We start from the raw sequence: 22,635 nt of genomic DNA, 5'->3' as shown, positions 1-22,635 counted from the left end.
TTCCAGATCCCACACAGATAAGGGCATGGGAAACTTTTGGGGGTGCTTTTGGCCAGTATCCTGGAGGGGAGCATGGGAAGTGCTGGGTCTCATGGGAAAGGAGGGCTCTGAGCTGAGGTGCTCTGGGCCCCACCAAGGCTGGAATGAGCCCCACCAGGGCTGGAATGTTGTAATGTAGTAAATAAAGACCTGCTCCTTCCAGCATTAATTATTGACTCATTCTCCAAGGTGCCACGTGGACAGGCCCCTGTCTGCCCACTTACAGTTTGGTGAACTCTGTAACACTGTCAGCATATATGCCACTATGGACTGGATGGTTGTGACCCTGATCTGCAGTTATTTTTTGCTTTTTTCCTCCTCCACAATCTCTTACCCACCATCACTGGGCCAAAGGGCTGGGGAGAAGCTATATAAGAAGAGCACCCCTCCACACACACACCCTGTCCCAGGGTGCCGAGGACCAGCCTTCTTCACCCACCGGGATGGGCCCACCCTCTCCCAGGAGCTCTGAGCCCCAGGCTGGCATCCCCTTGCTCTCTCACACCACCCTTGCTCACCTTACAAGAGCAGCGTTCTCTCTTGGAAATGAATTACAATCAATTTCCATTCTGCATGGGAATGGGAAGGACACTGGCCTAGAAAAAGTCCTGAGCTACAGGCCTCCCAGCCATATTGCAAACACACTGTACAGCTTCACCCACTTTCCTCCTTTGATCCACTGTGGCCGCTGCAGGCAGTGACCGGCCCAGTGAGGCAGAAGGCCGGCATTCCGGGTGCTGGGGGATCTAAGCTCCGGCCCTGGGCTCCCTGTGCCCTCCTAGCTGCTGGGCAACACACAGGCCCTCTCGGGGCTTCAGTTTTCCCACCTGTAAGGTGAAGGGTGACTACTGTACCAGGCAGTATCATCCAAGGGTCCTTCCAGTCCTAATTCCTCCAGTTCTGGGAAATCTACACGCATTTCCTAATTCACACTGACTCAGAGAAGCATCAGGCCTGGTGGGTTGAGCTGAGGGAACATGCAGCCTGGCTGGGACTGTGTGCTCTTCCAACGGTGAAGCAGGGTGGGCTGTGTGCACCGTGAAGGCAGGGCCCTCACCGAGCACCAGAGCATCCCTGGCACCGAGGAGGCACCCGCTGGACTCGCGTCCCAGAGCAGTGCCCTCCTACACTGAGGTAGGGAAGGACATGGTGGGGAGGAGCAAGGCTCCACTCACATGGGGCGTGGAACATGACGAGGACAGAGGAGTGCTCCTTCACAAACTGGTCAAAGTCTTCATCGGTCAGGTGATAAACGGAGCCGCCCTCATCTGCCCAGGGTGTCTCGGGGACCTGGGGCTGTGGCGGCTGTGGACTGGAAGACCAAAAACAGGCAGAGCTCAGAGCAAGCCCTGGGGCCTAAGCAGCCCTTACAAAATCCAGCCCCCAGCACAAAGCCCCTACTACCTCAGCATGGCTGGCTGCAGGGGCTCATTAGATATCCCCCTGGTGAAGGGGTGAAAGGGTAAGTGGTCTGGCCCTGCCCAACCTCCACTGTCCCCTCAAAGCCTCACAGAAGTGCTTAGCTGATATCCCATCACAAACAGAAGCATTTAACCAAAGCTTTCTAGGCAGCTCAGGAAATCTCGCAGGTCGCAGGAATCTGGAGGTCTGTAAATTTCTCAAGCTCTTTCAAACTTTCAGCAAACTGGTGAGAATAAACAGAACAGCAAAGAGCATGGCCTTTGGAAGCTCACTGTTGTGTTTAGTAGTGCCCCACAGGCAGGGCGGGGCAGGGGGGGAGGGAACCCTGCAGGGGAGAGGGTGTAAACATAGGGCTGAGAAGGAAAGAGAGAGGCCAGGCATCTCAGAAAGACCAAATCTGGGCCAGGAAGGGAAAGGGAGGCTGCCACAGGGTGACCGGCTTGGGAGGAAGTTATGATACGGAAGCGTGAGGCCAAGGGAACAAGGCTGGGGGTACCCTAAGTACGACTGTGTTTCCATTACATCACGACTGCTTCCTAGAGAACAGGAATGAGGTTATCTAGTTCTGCTCGAGGCAGAGTGTGCAAGCAGAAAGAGCTGCTTGGGGTCAGTCCAGACCCCATCTCCACCATTGCTGGCTGCAAAACCTCGGAAGCTGCCCAGCCTTCCTGGAGCCCGGCTTGGCCCGGGAGAGCCGAGTGCTGGTTGCAACAGCAGCGGGCTGAGCTCGGAGGCTCTTGGGGGCCCTCTATGGCTCCAAAGTTGAGGACAAGACTGCTGCTGACACAAATTCTCTGATGCTTCACTGCCACAAGCACCTCAACTCTTGCTTTGAAAAAACCCTTTAAGATGACAAATGTGAAAAGACAACCACTGTCCCTGCCTCTGAGAGTCTAAAGTAGAAAAGTATGAAGTTCCAGCAGCCAGGGCTGAGAATTTATGAGACCAATGTGGTCAACACAGCGGAAATGGGACCCCCACCCCACAGCAGGGCCTGGCTGTGACACCACCCTCACCCTCAGGGGCCCTCTGGGCTTCGAACTAGGCCCCACTGGCAGCTTCGGTCACCCTGTCCCGCATCACGGGAAGTGGCGGGGAGATGGTAAACTGTTCTGAGACCCTGCACACCCAGTGACAAATGGGACCTCAGGATGAGTCATCAGCCAGACAATGGTCTCCGACCAACACAAGGAAACCTAGGTTCTTATACTTGGGCTCAGAACACCACCCCCTCAAAACACCACCAATTCTACTTCAGGGAATCTTTACAATACGCCTGCACACATCAACATTAGGTATATTAAAAGGTATTCATTGTAGATGATTTGTCATAGCAAAAGCTGAGGATAACCCAGAGTTCATTGGTGGGAGATGGTCAGGCCCACTGCTCTCCGTCCGTCCAACCGTCCGCACACAGAGAGCAACGGAGCTCCACACACTGAGGCAGGCGGACTGCTGGGACACACAGAACGGGCCACACCGTGCTAACAAATCTGGGAGAGTTTGAAAACACTCATTCATAGTTGGCTTGTGTCTGCATAGAGAAACTAATCAGTTGTTACCTCCAGGGGGTCGGAGGGAGAGCAGGATGGAGGAGACAAGTAGAAGCAGGACTTTTCAATGTATAATTCTTAAGTATCATTTAAAAATTACTTTAATTACATGGATGGAATGTATTCAAATATTAAAATAACTTCTAAAATCCAGCGGGCGCGCACACACTGCATGCAGGAGCCGTGGCTCAGTGAAGTGCGAGCATATGACAGCACCTGGGAAACTTCTAGGTGGACACGGCGGAGAACACACTCCAAGACCTCTGAATAACAAACAGTACAGGTGTTTTTTCCTTTTTTCTCTTTTTAAATATGAATGCACAAGAGCAAAAAGACAACCATGAATAGAGAAAAAAAAGATCAGTGCAATTTTTGAAGTGAGGAAAATGACTTGGCCAAACAGAGGGCAGAATGTTGAGGTACTGGGTGCAGAGGGCACAGGGCCCGAGAAGCGCACCGATGGGCACAGCAGGGGCTCCCTCGGGCCCCGATGGGCACAGCAGGGGCTCCCTCGGGCCCAGAGGCCACCCCTTAGCAGCGAGGCCGTGGCCTGGGCCTGAAATAGGGGCACAGTTGAAAAGCCAGAGCAGCCAGGCGCTCAGATCCTGCCCCTCACTGTAGCAACCAGGCGAACACTCCCCCCCCCCACCCCAAACACACACAAGAGACAGCAGGAAATTTACTTTCTGGAGAGGACTGTGGGGCTGGGCTCAGTGGCAGGACTTTGGAAAGACAGGGATTGAGTTGCAGGCTAAGCTGCACACTGTTACTGGAGTATGCTTTCTACCATCTGTCTCCCTCTTATCTCTGTGCCTCCTGCACCAAACATACAGCAGACACCCAATAAACGCGTTCTGAATAAATGACGGAGTGAGAGATGGATAGTGAAAGGAACTGGAGATGTTTGACCTAGAAAAGACCCAGGGAGCACAGTAACTAGCTTTGAATACTTCAGGCTGCATCAGAAATTAAGATTTATTTTCTATGGCCCCCCAAAACAGAACCAACACCAACAAAGGGAAGCTCCAGAGAAAGAATTTCAGCTTAACAGAAGTAGAAGCCTTCCATCTACAATGGGCTACGCAGGAAAGAGAGCTGATCGGGGAGTCAGAAGACCTGGGATTAAGTCCTATTTCCTCCACTTACCAGCTCTAGGGGCTCAGGCAACTAACTTGACCCAAAACATCTACAAACCAGTACTGATGTGGGCCTTTCTTTATCTACTCCTCAGGCACGACTAGACAGACAATGGATGTGAGACAGTACTTATAAAGTACTACCCAAATGTTCCTCGATTTTCATAACCTAAATCATAACAATCACTCAAACGTGAATGGACAGCCTACAATGCACCACAGCCCTGTTCTCAGGTGTCTGTGGGGCTGAGGCACCTACATCTACCCTAGAGGTGGTGCAGATGCTGAAGGGGACCGCTGGGGGCAGACTCACTGACGCTGGCATCCCCTCCCAGCCCTGAGACTCGGAGTTCCCTGGTTCGCTCAAAGCACATCCTTGTCTGAGGTAGGTGCCTGTGCCGTGGATGAGAAGATGCAACTCTAGGCCTTACAAGAAAGCTTTGAGTTTGTTTTCAGCTTGCTTCGGGTCAGTATAAAAACACACAGGCAGAAATAGTCAGCTGGGTGAAAATGGATCACCACTTCTGCATACTCCACCTGCTAAACTCAACACAGAGCATGCAGTCTGCAGAGGGGCCTGGGAAACAGCTGTCGGAAGCACAGAGGGCACTGCTCCTGTGGTCAGTGAATCCGCCCCATGGCCCTGGGAAACTGCACACCAGGGACTTCCTGCCCGGCCCCCCCACCAGTGCCACTCGTCAGAGGGCAGGATCTGGGCTCTTCTCTCCTGAGCTTCTGAAAGCCATTCAGAGTCAGTGAGGCTTGATCCCCCCTCACCCTGTCCACGCTGGGCTGCCACAGCTGTGAGCAATGGAGAAGCCCAGGCAGGAAGGGCAGGGAAGAAGGGAAGGTGGGTCACTGCTACCCTCCGGGATTTGGGGGAAATCTGGTAAGAACTTAAAACACTGGCACCCAGAGGTTGGTATATATGTGGGGGGGGGGGGGAGGGGGCAGTGAGTTCGAGCTTTCCTTTTGTTTAACTATATTTTTAAGATTTTCTATAATAACATGTATCACCTGAATAACCTTAAAATCTGATTTTAAAAGATTTTTAAAAAATTAAGCCAGTTGGTGGCACAGTGTCATTGCTCTTCCTGGAATGAGAGATGAAGCAGCTCCCTGGGGCCCTTCAGGAAGCCATCTCCGTGCCCCACTGTGCTGGGGGAGCACGCTGCGCCCTGTTCTGGGAGGAGCTGCCCTCGTGTGCATCCCCAACACTGTGATCAGGGGCTGGGCAGCTCTGGAGGGGCTGCCAGGGAGACCCAGATGCTGTCTTCTCTTCCCTGGAGCTACCCTGCCAGCTGTTTCAACCTGGAGCCCCAGAGTGAACTGGAACCTGCTAACAAGGTGAACGAGGAGAGGGAGGAGAGGCAGGAAGTAGGGAGGCACCAACCCAGGGCACAGATCAGGAGACAGCCCTGGGGTACAGGCCAGAGACAGTTGGGTGAGGAGCTGGGGTGGCAGCGTGCAGACAGCAGCATGGGGGACAGAGTAGCGGGCCATAGAGGAGACAACAATCCGTCTCAGAACCCCCACTGGCATGTCCCCTTGTCTACAGTTAGCAAGCAATTCTCTCAACACTTTTTTAAAAATCCAAACCTATCCTTCCAAAAAGATATGAGTCTATTTTGAAATCAGAAAGGTTAGAGAAGGGGAGGGAAGCAGACAGATTTTTATGCTCTGGTGACAAATGAGATTGCTATTTGTTGAAACCTTCTCCCAAAGCAGAGCAAGATGCGCCTGGCTGCAGGAGAGGACATGCTTACTGCCCAGTGAGAAAGGAAGGTGGAGGCAGCAAAGGCCCAGGTTAGGGCAATGAGTCTGTGATAACGGGCAGCTGCCTCCCTGGGCAGGGGCTGAAAATGAGGTCATAGATGGGGAAAGCGATTTGAAATGCTCCCAAGAAATAAAGGATGCTATGCAAGCATGGTGTTGTCGTGGTGTTTTATCCCCTAGGCTCCTGGGAACCGACAGAAGACAGTTTCAACTTCCAGAATCTAACAGCTGGTTTCTTGTAGGGGTTTTTTAGCAGGGGGTGGGTTCAAAATCCATCTTCTCTTCCCATTATAAAAATACACATTTTTCAACTTTCATATTTTTGGATAACTAATTGTTTAAGCCTGAGCCCCTCAGGTAATGATGTTAATAAATGGCCCTGGCTGGTGTAGCTCAGTGGATTGAACATGAACTGAGAACCAAAGGGTCGCCGGTTCAATTCCCAGTCAGAGCACATGCCTGGGTTGTGGGCCAGGTCCCCAGTGAGGGCCATGTGAGAGGCAACTACACACCGATGTTTCTCTTCCTCTCTTTCTCCCTCCAATCCTGTTCCTCCCCCTCCCTCTAAAAATAAATAAATAAAACCTTAAAAAAAAGTTAAAAATTTTTCAAAATAAATATCCACCAGCCACTAAGGGAAGGGTTCTGACCAAAATTCAGGGGAGTGGGTCTGGATGGGGGGGCTGCCACAGGGGCGGGCCCTGCCCTGCTGCTTGTCAGCTGCAGGAGCTTGGGCAAACTACAAGCAACCTCGTCACTGTGCTCAGTTACGTCCTTCATCAAGTGAGGGCAATGATACTACTTTCTTCACAGGGATGTTCTGAGGATTGTATGAGAATCCACATAAAGTGCTTAGAACAGTGCCGGCCACAAAGTGGAGCCCTCCAAATGTTAGCTGGTATTATGCACAAGTAACCACGTATCAGCAGTGAATGGTAAGTGCCAAACTGATGCCAGGCCAAGCACAAAACAAGCAGGAGGAGAGCTCACCTGGCTGGCCAGGGAGCGTTCCAGGAGAAGTGGGCCCCCAGACCCCCCATCCAACACCAATCAGGGTCCATCCAACCATCATGTCAAAGTCACATGCTAAGCATGCAGGGAGCTCCGGGTAAGGGGATGGTTTAGGTTGTAAGAATCTAATCCCATTAAAACAGGGATCACAAGGCTGTGGGAAGTGCAGGGTGGACGGCAAAGCACTCTGCACACCTGTCATTAGAACCTTTCTTAGAAGCTGCACAGCACCTAAGGCCATGTTATGTTTGAAATAAGCACTCCATTGACAATTCTATTTTCAGACAGACCTACAGTGACAGGTCTCAAACCTGACATCCTGGGTGAGAAACTCATCTATCCACAAGACAGATAGTATAAGGAAAAACACTATTTGAAATTCGGTCATCACAGCTAAAGTGACAACAAATCCTCCCAACACCTGCATCCCAAACTCAGAGATCCCCCACTCTCACGTAGATGCAACCAAAAATAGCTGTGTGGGCAGCGCAACAACAGGTCCTTTCCCTCCTCATCCTCTTCCCCAAACTGTAGCCAGAGCCCCGGGGCGAGAGCCCACCCTGGGGCCTGGCGGATGCCCCTCCCTCTGGGCACCAGCCTCCAGCCCCCTGTCCACAGGTGACTGCCCCACTTACTTCTTCAGCCACTCCACAATGTCCTCGGAGGTGGACCCATAGTTGTCATACTGGAACAGAAACCGTCCCTTCCTGTAAAACGTGCAGAGACAACGTGGGCTCAGCTGGGGATGCAAACGCCATGGCGGAGGCGGCAGGCGTCGCAGGGAGGCTGGTGACTTACTCGAAGTAGCAGATGGTGGGGTAGCCCCGAACGCTGTACTCCTCCTTGATGTTGTCAAATTCCGAAGGGTAGATGTTCATCCCAGCCAGCACCTAAGAGCAAAGTGAGAACAGACCTGTCCACCCTCTGCCTGGCGGACACCTCACCTTGTCCACGTGCCTCCTATGGAGCTGCCCCATCAAAATGATGGTGACATAACAGAAAGTCCCACACACGGATGCGCAGCTCAGGGCAGCAGGGAGCAAGGTGAGCTAAGCCAGCTGGGAATGAAGGCCGGGAGCTCTAGGAGAGGCGCCTGAGCCCAGGTGCCTCTACACAGGTGTTCTCTTTCACCTGCCCTGTAGAAAGACCATCCCAGACCAAACACAGAGCTCTGAGGTTTGCGGAAGATACCTGGCCTTGCTACCAAATTCAAACAGACCCTAGAGTGGGCCACTCTCACCTTTGTACCTTATGCTTTTTCTTTGCCCATGTCAACTAAGGTTGTACTCTACTCCCTAATTACAGAATCTCCATTCAGCCACTCCACAATGTCCTCAGACACTTTCCTGGACGCCTCATGGCCTGTCCTCCGTCTGTCTGCTTAGGCTTTACGTGCAATGTTATCAGACCTACAGCTCTGTGTGTTCAAGGAGAGCGTGTGGTGCTCATGCCGATCCGCCTGCCTAGCTCTCCTCCCTCCAGGCTTTGCTGGGCCTCCCCAGGCCGTCTGTGACCACACTCCGCAGTCGGAACACACTCCAGCTACAGAGGTCCCCGCATCCAACTGCCCTGAATGGGGAAGGGGGGTTTTAGTAGCTCTATTCCTGATGACAGGGCTGTTCTAAGAACAACCTAAAACTCCCTTCCTGAAGCAGAAACCTTCCCCTCTGGAGGGGGATCAGGCGCCCAGAAAAAGGACTTTGAATCCGTTCCCACAGAGAATGTAGACAGAGCAGCCAGGTCCAGGAAGGCTGTTCCACAAAAGCAGGTGGCAGAGAGGACAGGGGAAAGGAAGATAGAAAGAGCAACCCAGGAAGCTGAATTTTGCTGAGCAATAAATACATAAGGAAGCATAGGAGGGGAAAAAGGAAAACAGCATTTTCGTCAGACAATGAACTTGATTCAGAAGACTGCTTCCACATGGGAGTCATGTGACTTTGGGCAAGTTGCTCACCCTCCCTGAGTGAGGTTCCTTGTTTGGAAGATGTGGGTGATAAAACCATCACCACAGGGCTCCTAAGAGAACTGGATGAGATGATCCACGTCAGAGAGTTCAGCACAGAACATGTATGTGCTCAATAGTCAAGTTCTTCATTTCCTGCCAGACCCTCCCAGCATGTGGCCACCTGCGCCTCTGACCGCTCCACCCAGAGGCATCCAAACGTGTCTCTTCAACTGCTTTAAGTCCCTAGCACGACGCCTGGTGCACAGTGAATGCGTGCTGAATCACTGTGGTTCTTCCCTAGCCCATTTTGAGATGCTGCAAGGAATATAGGAAAAATAAGCCTGAAATAGAACTTACTCGAAGTGCTGGAACCTTCTAAAAGCCATCCTGTTCATTTTGCCAGACTGATTCAGCAGCCTTTTCCAGTAAAAATGATCTACTTTAAAGTTCTTTTTTTATGTCCAATTGATCTCTCTACTGTCAGTGCACATTCACAAGATTAATCTTCCTCATCCTCCTCTTTCATTACATCACTTCCCTGCATAAAACCTTTCAAGTCCATTGAATACACGCTGAAGTCGAACTTTACACTCGAAGGCCATACAGTCTCTACCTCATTTCTTAATTCCCCTTTCTTATAAAACCTAACTGAACACCTGCTAGGGTCTAGACTTTCTTCACTCCCCCAGATGAGACAGTTTGAAATCTCTGCTCAGGGAGGGAGGTGGGCCGAGTGCTGAGTGCTGCCTGAGGCACCTTGCAGACAAGCAGTGACCGCAGCGGCCAGGAGGTGGGTGCAGGGTCAGGATGCGGGGTGTGCATGCTAGCCCCCCACCTAGCAGATAGATACATTCCCTCGAACAAGTCATAGCTAACTATGCCTTAGTTTCCTCGTCTGCAGTCACCCCCTGTGGTTGCTGTGAAGATTAAATGAAATAGTGCAAGTATCCACAAAACTCAACATATGCTACCTGTCTTCCTTACCACTGCTAAGAGGCTCTGCAACTCTCATTTCCAGAGCATAGGCTGTGCCCTGATGGTGTCTCCCTGTCCCCTGGCTTGAGATACCCACGTTCCGCCTCTCGGCTCCCACCAGAGACTCATTCATCCTTAAGGCAAATCAAATCCCACCTTACCTGGCAGCCTTTCCAAATCACCTTTGCTTATAACGAACTCAATTCTCTGAGTTTCCATAGCACTTCTGTACTACTTGGGGGACACTTATTAGGTAACAGGATAAATATTTTTTGAACAACCACATACAAATGCCTTTGGAGTTTATGAAGGTGAATGAGGCAAAACTGGTCTCAGTCTAAGGAAAGCTAAGGCCACGGCGCCTGCCACTGAGCCAGCTGTGCCTGGGGCCAATCTGTTGGCATGACACGCTCTTTCTCCTGCGCAGCCGTGTGGTGACAGGACTGACCACGGACGCTCCACAAGGCCAGGGACATGCGAATTTATGCCCAAAGGAGGGTGCGATTTCCACAGACGTTCCAGGAAAAAGGAGGCAAGATGAAACAAGACCCTGCTGAGAAAAGGGGCGTGTCAGTGTAATGACTGCAGGACGCAGGGCGGGATCTAAGAGAAGGCGGGATGGCTTCACTGAGGTTACTTTGGAAGGCTCTCATGCCTGAGAAAACAAAACTTCATTTGGGAGTTGCAAGAGAGCTATAGAGGATTTCCAGCCACATATGTTTACGTACAGAGGTTGGGCTGCAGGAGAAGGTCATCTGGCAACCACCTCGTGTGAGCTAACCAGGGCCTGAGCCAGGACAGCGGGCAGGAAGAGGACAAAGGCTGTGAGGGTAGAGTGACAGGATGACGCCCCAGCACGCTGGCAGAAGAACCTGGGGTACTCAGGAGAGTTGCGAAGAAAAAGCTGGGTGTATGCCAGATGGAAAGACACTGAGTTTTGCTTTAGACAGCCTGCTTTGGGGACACAGGGAGAAAAACCCAGACCGAGGTGTCAAGCAGCCTGATACGTGGTGGTGGGGCTACAGTGTGGTGAAGCTGTGGAGCAGATAAAAATCACTGAGGGGCAAACAGGCCATGACGAGACACGAAAAGCTCAGCACTGGGCCCTTGCTAGAATGCAATAATAAGAAGAAAAGAGGGTGGAAAGCAGCACCTGGGGAGCACCCCCATCCAATGAGTGAGAGGAGCAGTAAGTACAGAGCGCTGGGGTGTCAATCATCTGTATCTGTTAAGTGTCTGGGGGTTACAGTGCCATCTCTACACTCCAGCCCACTTGCTCTCCACAGCACCCTGGTGAGGGGCACCATCATCGTTTACAGATGGGAAAATGCAGGAGCCAAAGCTCTTTGCCTAAGATCTCCTGACCGCTTGCTGAGAGCCAGCACCAGTCTGATTTGCAGAAATCTGTCACCACGACTGACCCACTTCATGGTGTTGATACCCGGAGGGTCCCCTGTGGCCACAGTTAATAGTAGACTCAGTGTGGACATCGATCTGGCGAATGGGAAGAGAAGACGGACGGGGACATTCTGACGGCTGCTCTGACCAGGGAGCAGCGATGGCTGCTGACGAGGACGTCCATCAGCAGTAGATGGAACAGACAGGGATGAATCACCACACACCAGTGACAGCAAAAAGGCGGCAGATCTGAGTCTGGAAAATGGCAAAGGCTGCGCATCCCTGACCTGGCCTGGCTTCTGTCTTAATGACATCTTCAGATTGGATACCTCCCAGGATATCTGCAGAAGAGGCAGATTTATGGCCCCTGCCATGGCCATGGCCAGCCAGAAAGGGCTCAAAGGTGACAAAGATGAAGAGGAGACAGGAGGTACTGAACCGGATGGATTTAGCAGTGGGGAGAGGGAACGGCTTTTGATTTCAGGGGACTCTCGGCCCACCGCTGCCCTGTGTGTGAGGACACAAAGGAACACTTCTGGTCACGCTGCTTCTGGGGAGCTGTGGCTGCGCCATGTGCCCAGGCCTCCAGATGCCACCTACAGCAGGTGTCCACGGTGGCCAGGACCCTTCCGCTTTATGGAGCTGGGAAAAGATGAGAACTTGTCCAAAGAAAGCAAAGGTGCTTTCCTAAGAACTAATGGGAAAACAAAACAAAATAAACCACAATCAAGAAAATATGGAAGCATGGAAAAGGATGAGTTCACACCACACAGGAGCCTCCAGCTAAGGAAACTAACACCTGGCTCCCCAGGTGTCTGGACCATCCCACTGACTTTTCTGTAACGTTGACTGGGGGATTGGAAGGGCCACACTTTCAGCTTCTGGACCTGGGTACTCTAACACGAGTAATCTTCAGGGCTACTTCTGCAAGGAGCCTCGTGTGAACCAAGAGCCAAGGGGGGACGCCTGTGCTCTCCGCTGAATCAAACAGAGCCCCTGTGTTCAAGAAGCTCACATTTCAGTGAGAAAATCCTAAGTATCAAGTGGTAAACAAAGTGATTTAGAACAAAAGCAAAGATGGGCAGACCTGGCCGTGAGTGCGGAGACATACTCGGCAGGAGTGTGGGAGGGGCATGGAGGAACACTGAGTTTAGCAGGTAGATGCGGAAATGGCTGAGAATCTTCCAGAAAGTGCATGAGCCTGGTACCAAGACCTTGCCGGCTTTGGAGGGGCTGGCCAGGCAATCTGCGATCTGACTGTGGCTGGAGCTGCTCACCTCCTACCGCACCGGGGTGTGGGAGTTGAGCAGAGCAGCTTTCTGAAAGTGTAAGTGGGCGCAGGTAGGAGAACACTGTGGATAATTAAGTCTTTTCTCCAGGCGAAATAATCTTAAAATATGGTATCTACTGAGGCTCCCAAATGTGAAGTGAAAGGTCCCCAGAGTGATGTATGTGTGCCCCACAGCCAAACGTCTGCAGGCAAGTTGCTAAAAATTCATTTAGTAAGAAATAAGCAGGACCTGGGTACCCCCAGAATGAGGTCAAAGAGAAAGCACCGGTTCTTTGCAACCCAATCTTATAGCTGCCTAGCAGAGCTGTCGCTGTGCCCAGGTGCTACCACTGAAACTTTTCAAATTGACTCTGAACTAATCACCAACTTAATTTGATCCATAAAGATCATGATGAGGTTTTAAGACTGAGAATGGGACTTTGGCCGGCCCTTCCCGATGACCTTTCATCAAAGGCGTGTGGATTTTTCCATGCTCCCTGGAGAAGCTAGCTGTTGCTTTTCTGTTGCTACCAAGAACCATGCCCCACCCCCCCAAAAAACAAAACCTAACCAACAAAACCTCCAAAACCTCTGTGGCTCAGGGCAAATGCAAAAACAGACAGCCATACAGCACAGAAGGGACAAGCCCAGCAGGGTAGTGGGACTGTCACTGACTGACCCCCAGCCCCGGGGGAGGCCTGACCACCCAGCCGCCCCTCCCCCCTCAGCGACCATCCCTGGTGGTTCCTACTGCTCTGTAGGCCAGTTTCCTCGGGGGCTCCTCTTCCCCTCATGTGCCCTAAAGGGGTCATCCCTGAGACAGCCCCGTGTCTTGTGTGCTCTGCCTCGCACAGCCTGCGCTCTTTCCTTCAGAGACTGCCTGCTCACTTGGGGCTCCACTCCCCACCTGCACTGTCTGCTTCCCGCCATCCTTCTTGCCTCACAGGAACTGAGGAGCTCCGGCAAACCTAGGCAGGAGACTGCCTCAGGGACCTGCTCGTGTTTCCAGCCACCACTGGTGTCACTGTGCCCTGTTCTTTGCCAGTGGATTCCCCATCATCAGGTGCCTTGGCCCACTATGGAGCCCAGGGCCAATAATCCTGGACCCTGATGGTCTGCTGTTGGCCACTGGCCTCCTTGGAAACACCTCTTGTGCTTCTTGCTGTTTTCTTGGCTATTTCATTACCAGCCTTTGACAGGAGCTAAACTCTCCTGGTTCCAGCAACTCTGCAGAGACCTCAACATTCCCTTAAGGCAGGTCTCTGAACCATATACCAGGGCAGCATGGTCAGCAGCAGGAGGACAAGTCCCCACCACGATTTTAAAATTGGCCCACCCCCCACCCTGGCTCCTCGGCCATCTGAGAAGTCTGAGGAGCAGCCAGTCCTGCTGGCCCGTGGGGCCTCACTTACAACGTGGCCTCGCAGCTGGGTGGCAGCCTTCTGGAAATGCGGCATTATCCTCTTGCACATGCTGCACCCTGGTCACGGGAAGGAGAAAAACCAAACTTGGTTACAGTGGGTGCTGGGCCCTGCGCTCCCCACTCCCTCCCGTCAGGGTGACCTCTATCCACAAATATTTACCCAGCCTCCAGGAACACATAAGGAACTGGAGGCAGAGGCCCTGGCCCCCAAACAGCTTACATTCATGAAACAGGACACAGCCCAACAGTGACTTAATACATGTGGGACCAACTAAACAAATATGACACAGCTGGGGAAGGGCAAAGCAATGAATGATCTGGAGATGACAGTGAGCTCAAGAGGAATTCAGGGAACCAGAATCACTGCCAGAGCACCGCTTCATGCAGCTAAAAGCCTCTCCTCACTGTCAGCCAGGGGCTGCAAATGAACCTGATTCAAGTACCATTAGGAAAAAAATATGCAGCCACAAATACAGTGACTCTTGGGATTTTCCTGCCTCTTTTCCTTCATTAACAAGGATAATTATGCAATGACTGGAGGTAGGCCTGAGATGCAAATGCTGGCTCTTGGCCCCATGGGAAGAGCGGCAGGCCAGGATCACACGCCGAGTTCTCATCTTCCCTCCACTTGCTCAATGGCCCTGGACAGGTCACTTCCTTTCTCTGGGCTGCTGCTCCTTCTGGCAGATGAGCAGGGTTAGATCAGACAGTTCTGACGTCAGAAGATTCTGTGACATCCTTGGCTCAACCCTCTCTGGGGTTCTGTGGACCACCATAGTCATACTCCTCTCCTGGGGTGCTGAAGCCCCCAAGGCTTGTGGAGCTCATGGCCAAGACAGCCAGACCCCAAACATCCACTGCTACTGTAGCATGGCCTTGATTTAAACCCCTTTCCTCCCTGCAAGCAGAGGCAGCCACGTATCAGCACAGACCCTGCAGCACACGAGCACCATTTCCTCAGAGGTGAGGGATTCTGGCACACAGGGCTGTTTCTCTTCATCTGACAGCCACTCTGCTGCAACACTGGCTTTGAGGCACCTGAAGGCTGCAGACAGCAAAGCTGCCTAGAACCCCACATTGGGCTGGTTCTTTTCTCGACACAGAACAGCACAGACAGGGCCACGTGGCAGCAGGCTAACAAATTCTAATCTGTGCTTAGCTAACGCCTTGGCAGGCCGTGGGCAGGGTAACAGAGATCAGAGAGATGCTCACACCCATGAGCGGACGAAGACCCTGGGGAACTGTGAGCAGGTCCAACTCCTCCAGGACCACCTGCACCTCCCAGTACCCAGTTTACTGGAGAAGATGTGATGCAGGACATTTTGACACAAGACTCTCAAATTGCCCATGGCTCCCTCCTTGGCATTCCTGCCTGGCAGACAGATGGCCACAAACACACCAGCATATGAAGCCTGGGCTTTCAGTTCATGCCATGAGTCCAGGCTCAGACTCAGGGAGACTCCAGAGAACAGGAGCTCTCTCGAGGTCAGTCCACAGGGTGGAGCCCAGGCATTTGCTCTCAGAAGATGAGATGTGCTCTCCCCAGTAGCTGCCCCCACAGTGTGATCCCCACAAACGTGATGGAAGGAATATGACACTTGTCGTGGGACTTAGCCCCCACTGTGGGAACTCAGAGGAGAGAATGGAAACAGGAGCAACAATGCCAACTTCACTGGACACCTGTGCTCCAACAGGTGGACACCACACAGAAGGGATGATGGGAGGCCACACAGCAGAGGACGGCGCTCTGCCCTAGCAGGGAGACCCAGGTCAGCATCTCCCCTTGACGATTTGCTGCCTACATGACCCTGGGTTAGTGACACAAGCGGTGTGAACCTCGGCTTCCCCACCTGTGAAGCAGAAACAGTGCCTGCCCTGCAGGCTGAGAGACGGAGCCAACACCTGGGAGGGTGACCAGAGCCAGGCATCCAGCAGGGGAGGCTCAGCCAACACAAGGCCTGAAAAAACATTCCCACAGGGAACAGAGGAAGTCACTCCACTCCCCAGGAGGGGGAGTGAGGGACACGCTTGCAGCCCTTCACCCACTCTTACTCAGTGACTTGTGAGATGGGGGAGTCTGACATCCACTCCGCTACATTCGTCAGTCAGGAGCCTAATTTATTACTTGTCCCCACAGGTGTGGCCCATCTCTTCCAGCTCTACCTGTCTGCAGCCTGCAGCAACATTATCCCCCAAGCCCCCTAAAGAAGTAGGGAGTTGGTCAGCTCCCTACTTCTTGTGGGTGGAGGCCAGCAGCACTGGGTGGAGGCCAGCAGCACTGGGGGAAGGTACTGGGGGAAGTGGTAACAGAAGAGTAACAGGAAGCTAAAGACCAGGCCAGTTTCCAGTCAAACTTGACCAAAAACAGGGGTGGTGCTGAGATCCCTGTCTGAGTTTATTTTTCAATTGCTTCAATTGGGAGGCAGTGGAAGAGATAAGACTAATTAGCCCTCTCACACCCAAAGGTTAGAGCAGTCAGCCCATTATTTTCTCATTAATTCAATGAACATTTACTGAATAAACAGTAGGACATGGGGACCCAGATTCCTTGTCACAACCAAAGACTCTCACCGCCTTTGGGTTCCTTCACGCCAAACACAGTCCAAGGGCCTCCCAGTTAAAGTGCTGTGTGTCCCTGAACTAAGCTGAATCATGAGGTCATGAAGGCTTGAGTGCATGGGTGTAATAAAAGCACGACTTGTTCCATTAAAAACAACAACAAAAGAATCCTGGGGTCACTTACTTGGCACCCAGGAGGCCATCTAATCCAACCTCTCCACCCGATTTGAACTTCACAGTTGCTCTGTGACACCTGCAAGGAACCTAACTTCTACCCAGCTTTCTGTTTTGCGAAGACAACCACCATTCTGCCGTCTCTGCCCATGGGGATGAGTAGGACAGGATCGCCGCCAAACAGCCTGGGAGTGGGTGTAGGAGACGACTCACATTCGGGTGCAGACTGTACGTAAACCACTCATTGTAAGTGATTACCTGGTGCCATCACATGAAACCCGCATGGTTATACCAGGATTCTGCCTTGTGACATGTATTGTGTACCAACATACACTGTCTCAACTCGCTGAGCCTCACTTAACCAACTCGCTGAGTCCTGAGGATTCTGACATAAAGCAAAGGAGGCCCACCCTCAAAGGCTATGTAGGCAGGTCAATTCCTCAAGAAGTTTCCTCAAGGAGAAACAAAATGGGGTGAAACCAAACAATGAACTCACGATTCTTTTGTTGCTGTTGTTTTGTTAAAAGTTTTTCCCCTTTAATTTAATTTAAGTCTATTTTATTGATTATGCTATTACAGTTGTCCCATTTTTTTCCTCCCCTTTATCTCTCTCCACCCAGCACTCTCCCCCGAGAGCAACATCTCCCACCTTAGTTCATGTCCATGGGGCATACATATAAGTTCTCTGGCTTCTCCATTTCCTACACTATTCTTAATCTCCCCCTGTCTGTTTTGTACCTACCAATTATGCTTCTTATTCCCTGTACCTTTTCCCCCTTTCTCCCCCGCCCCCACTGATAACACTCCATGTGATCTCCAGTTCTGGGATTCTGTTCCTGTTCTAGTTGTTTGCTTAGTTTGTTTTTGTTTTTAGGTTCAGTTGTTGATAGCTGTCAGTTTGTTGTCATTTTACTGTTCAGTTTTGATCTTCTTTCTTCTAGATAAGTCCCTTTATTATTTCATATAATAAGGGCTTGGTGATGATGAACTGCATTAACTTGACCTTATCTGGGAAGCACTTCATTTGCCCTTCCATTCTAAATGAAACCTTTGCTGGATAGAGGAATCTTGGATGTAGGTCCTTGCCTTTCATGACTTGGAATACTTCTTTCCAGCCCCTTCTTGCCTGCAAGATTTCTTTTCAGAAATCAGCTGACAGTCTTATGGGAATTCATTGGTAGATAACTATTCTTGTCTCCTGCTGCTTTTAAGATTCTCTCCTTATCCTTAATCTTGGGTAATTTTAATTATGATGTGCCTTGGTGTGTTCCTCCTTGGCACCCAATTTATTGGCACTCCCTGAGCTTCCTGGACTTGCATGTCTATTTCCTTTACCAGATTGGGGCAGCTCTCCTTCATTATGTTTTCAAATAAGTTTTAAAGTTCTTGCTCTTCCTCTTCTTCCAGCACCCCTATGATTCAGATTTTGGAACATTTAAAGTTGTCCCAGAGATTCCTCAGCCTCACCTCACTTTTTTGAATTCCTGTTTCTTCATTCTATTCTGGCTGAATGTATATTTCTTTCTTCTGTTCCAAATCTTTGAGTCCTAGTTTCTTTCCATTCACTGTTGGTTCCCCATATATTTTCCTTTATTTCACTTCATGTAGCCTTCACTTCTTCCTTTATTTTGCATCCATACTCAATCATGTCTGTGAGCATCCTGATTACCAGTGCTTTGAACTCTGCATCTGACGTTATCTCTCTCCTTGTTGCTTAGCTCTTTTTCTGAAGTTTTGATCTGTTCTTTCATTTGGGCCATATTTCTTTGTTTCGGCGGACCTGTTATGCTGTGTGGGGCGGAGCCTTAGTTATTTACTAGGGCAGGGCAACCTGCTTTGCTGTGTTGTGGTGCTATATGTGGGGGAGGGGTCAGAGAGGGAACAATGCTGCTTGCTTCTCTCTCAGCCAGTTTTCAGTCACTTACCCTGCTACCCACAAGCGAATTGGGCTCTTCTGGTGGGTGTGTGTATGTTCTAGGACCCCACTGTTCCCTCCAGTGGACTGTCCTGTGAGACTGGCAGTTTCTCCCACCGCCTCAATCCCCACAGGTTTTTATAGCCAGAGGTTAGGAGGCTTTATTTCCCCACGCTGGAATTCTGGGTTGTGTGGTGTGTCCTGCTCCCCAGTTGTTCTTCCTGGTTTATCTGCATGTGAATGTGGGACCACCCAGTCTGCCAGCCACTGCCTTTTCGCACGTCCTCTCTGCTCCAGCTGCCTGTCCCCACCCCTCGTACCAGTCTAGATGAATGTTCCTTCTTTAACTCTTTGTTTGTTGTACTTACATATAGTTCCATTTTCTAGCAATTTGGGTTGTTTTTTATTTTTAAATTGGTTGTTGTTCTTCTTTTGGTTGTGCAAGAAAGCAAAACACCTATCTATGCCTCCATCTTGGACAGAGGTCCAAGTTGTTTTTAATGAAACAAAGCTGTACTTTTATTACACCCATGCACTCAAGCCTTCATGGCCTCAAAATTCAGCTTAGCTCTGGGACACACAGCAATTCTCTAACTGGGATATCTGTTAGTGCTCTGATCCTCTGATCATGTTCGGGGTGAAGGAACCCAAAGGTGGTGAGAGCCTTCATTTGTGAACATTAACAAAGAAAACAACCCAGGGTTAAAGTACAGACCACTCCAGGCAGAGCCAGATCTCACAGGAGGTGGGACACTGGGGCCTCCTTCCACAGGCAAGTATCTGGAGGGAGGTCAGGCGGGGGCCATGCAGCAGTCAACATGAACTGAGAGAGGCTGTTGTCATGATGAACAAGCCACAGGCCCCCGTCAGGCACAACCACCAGGACCCCATAGAAGGGCATCGGACGGCAAGTCATGATCCCAGGGGAGAGAATGGGAGGGGCCTTTGTTCAAAGAACTTCTCAGGAGAGGAGACTAGAGGAAGGCTTTTAAGAGTAAAAAGAACTCCAGTGCCACAGTTCAGGATACCCATCAGAGCCACAAATGCACCTAGACACACCCACCTCCCACCACCCACAGCCCCTCTTTCTCCAGCCCTCAGGCCTTTGGCCTCCTGAAGGGCATGTGCAGTTCACAGAGTCACAGGTCTAGCTAAGGACCTCACACAGGCTCTGACCCAGGGTTTTTTATCTGCAGGTCAGGACCCACTAGACTACAGGGGTGGCCCAGACAGGAGATATCTGAGGCTGTGCAAGACTTACAGTCAACTACCCAACTCTGCTGTTGTAGCTTGAAAGCAGCCATAGACAACATGTAAATGAATGGACATGGCTGTGTTCCAACAAAAAATAATTCACAAAAAAAGGCAGCCAGCCCAGAGTTTGTTGACCCTTTGTTAGAGGGTTATGAGGTAGTAGGAAAAACCACTGACTTCTTTTAAATAAAACAGAATAAAAAAAAATATCAGTGTGCACTATATCTGGTAGAGTAGTTAGTATGGTTTTGTGAAAATTTTTGTTTCAACTTGTTTAATTTATGTGTACTTACAGCACTGGATTACAATGAAAAAATTTTAATGTGTGAAATGCAGTCAAAAAGTTTGAAGTCCACTGCTCTGATCTAATCCTTTTTCTTACATAAACAGAAACTAAATAACAGAGAGGTGAAGGACTTGACCAAGGTCACCCAGCTCACTGGTGGCATACCTGGAATGAGAACCCAGGTCTTCTGGTTGTCATGTCAGTGATCCTTTGTTATTCCCATAGCCTCTGGTCTCATAAGAAACTGAACATAAATACTGAGCCACTTTCTTCCTGGTCCTGATCCCCACTCCCCTCCCAGGTGGCACCGCAGAGGTGTACAGGAGACAGGGCTGGAGGAGCAGCTGCCCCAAGGCCAGCCAGGCTCTGGGTGATGAGCAGCAGCAGCAGCACCCTGGAGAGCGCACCAAGACTCAGGTGGATCCACCAAGCACAGAGCAGGCAGGAAAGGGGATTCAAGCCCCAGGAAGCAGAGGGGTAAGGGAAGGCGGGGTACCTGAATGTAGACCTGTGTTGATGCTGGGTAGACCTGGAGGTAAAGAGGGCAGAAGGATGCCACTTATAGTGAGAGAAAAACTGATGTGGAAGCAGGAAGGGAGGAAAGCCAGATGAAAGGCCAGGATGAAGGAAAAGAGGCGCAGATGTTATGATGGGGTGAGCAGCGTGATTAGGCGCTCTAAGTGTGTGAACTGGGGGCTGTTCCCAGTTTCCCCCCAAAATCCCCAGCTGCCCCGCCAAGAATATGAACAGCTAACTCTGGCCCAAAGGAGAAAGGTCACTCACAGGGGGCATAAAACATCATCAGGACCGGTTTCTCTCCCTTCTTCAGGAGCCGTCTGAATTCCTGAGGCACAAACAGAGAACACCACAGGTCACACACAACACAGTAACAGAGGCCCCATCCCCCCGGCTCACAGTGTGGGGAAGCAGGCGAGCATTCGGAAATCCCAGTCTGGCGCAGGTCTGTGGGCTGCAGCACAGTCATGTGCATCGGGAGGCTGAAAGAGCCCCAGGGACGATCTATCCTAGACCATCTTACAAACTACAGATGAAGAAGCTGAGGCCCTGAGCAGACAAATGGCTTTCCCAAGGCCACCTGTGGGGATGATGGAATCAGGACCAGCTACCAGCTTTACTTTCAGCACCACCTGAACAATTAAAAGTCTGCAGAGAGCATTTTATGCTGCACGAGGCTGCCACCAGGCTGCCCCCTTCGTGTGCTCTACGGTGCAGTGGTGTGGTGGTGGGCAGCTGTCTTCATGTGGGCCTGGCTTCGGCAGATGGGGATCTGGAACACGGGGTTGGCCCACGCCTGCTAATCTCTTCCCGAGGCCCTGCCGCCACCATCCATGTCCCCCAGAGCCCACTGAGGGCACAGGATGAGATATGTCCCCCCTTACCCCCAGGATGTTCCAAGCTAAACCAATCATTTATTTGTAAAACCTTTAGAACAGTGCCTGGCACGTTCTTAGGCAATATATGATTATTGATTAAATAAATACAATAAATGTAAAAAGACAAAGATCATAACAGTGCTAATGGAGAGACTTCTGTGTAAAGCAGAGTGGGAGACCATTCTTCTAAAAAGAGCTGATGATGTTTGGGGAAAAAGCAAATCTGTTAAGGACCGCAAAGAAGCACCATGACAGCATATTTCGATTAAAATAAGCTCCTCTAACCAGTTTCCACAGAAGAAAATTAAAGTGTTTCTCTTCTGAATAATAAGGAAAATAAGAGGAAATTTCAAAATGCAGCTTTGTGGCAGCAACAAGACATTAGGTAAACAGATGACAGTACATTCTGCACAGTGGAATGTTTTCAGCATCGTTATAAACCACGACGAGGAATATTTAATGTCACAATAAGATGTGCGCATTATATTAAGGGGGGGGCAAAACAACATATAACATCTAATGACAGTTTTGTTAATATTTATGTACTGCATTATGTTGAAAGCCCAAAAAGCTACAGAAAATAGCAGTGGTGGCACTTCTCAAAGGGAAGGATGGGGTGATTTTTTCTTTCTTTTACATTAAAGCTGTATTTTCTAAATTTTCAATAACAAATATGTATTACAATTTTCCAGCTATATGAAAATTACAAATATTTTATAGGAATTTATTTTATTTTTTAAAAGATGCTATTTGTTTATTTTTAGACAGCGGGGAATTTTTTAGACAATGTGTATTTTTAGACACACATTGAAACATCAATGTGTGGTTGCCTCTCATGCGCCCTGCACTGGGGAACCTGGCCTGCAACCCAGGCACGTGCTCTGACTGGGAATCAAATCAGTGACCCTTTGGTTCACAGGCTGGCACTCAATCCACTGAGACACACCAGCCAGCGTGATTTTATGGAAATTCAAAATATTTTATAATAAATTCTGAAAATGTTTACATAACTAGAGGGTAAAGGCACTCATTTTTAAAAATTTTATTAAATGTATTGGGATGACATTGGTTAGTAAGATCATGTAAGTTTCAGGGGCATGATTCT

General features: G+C 50.4%; 1 protein-coding gene across 1 annotated transcript in view; it reads right to left on the bottom strand.

Annotated features, from left to right (window-relative positions):
• Positions 1–22,635, bottom strand: part of PDIA5 (protein disulfide isomerase family A member 5) — an 88,594-nt gene that overhangs the window by 23,731 nt on the left and 42,228 nt on the right. Inside the window, exons 7-11 of the mRNA XM_028504516.1 lie at positions 20,920–20,980; positions 13,938–14,005; positions 7,736–7,827; positions 7,573–7,644; positions 1,215–1,351 (exon numbers count right to left, since the gene is read on the bottom strand). Coding sequence (XP_028360317.1) covers positions 1,215–1,351; positions 7,573–7,644; positions 7,736–7,827; positions 13,938–14,005; positions 20,920–20,980 — 430 coding nt within the window. The remainder of the gene's footprint in view (positions 1–1,214; positions 1,352–7,572; positions 7,645–7,735; positions 7,828–13,937; positions 14,006–20,919; positions 20,981–22,635) is intronic.

This window comes from Phyllostomus discolor, chromosome 2, assembly GCF_004126475.2.
Source record: "Phyllostomus discolor isolate MPI-MPIP mPhyDis1 chromosome 2, mPhyDis1.pri.v3, whole genome shotgun sequence".
Lineage (NCBI taxonomy): Eukaryota > Metazoa > Chordata > Mammalia > Chiroptera > Phyllostomidae > Phyllostomus > Phyllostomus discolor.
The sequence above is the reverse complement of the archived record's forward strand: the minus strand, read 5'-3'. Positions and strand labels throughout refer to the sequence as shown.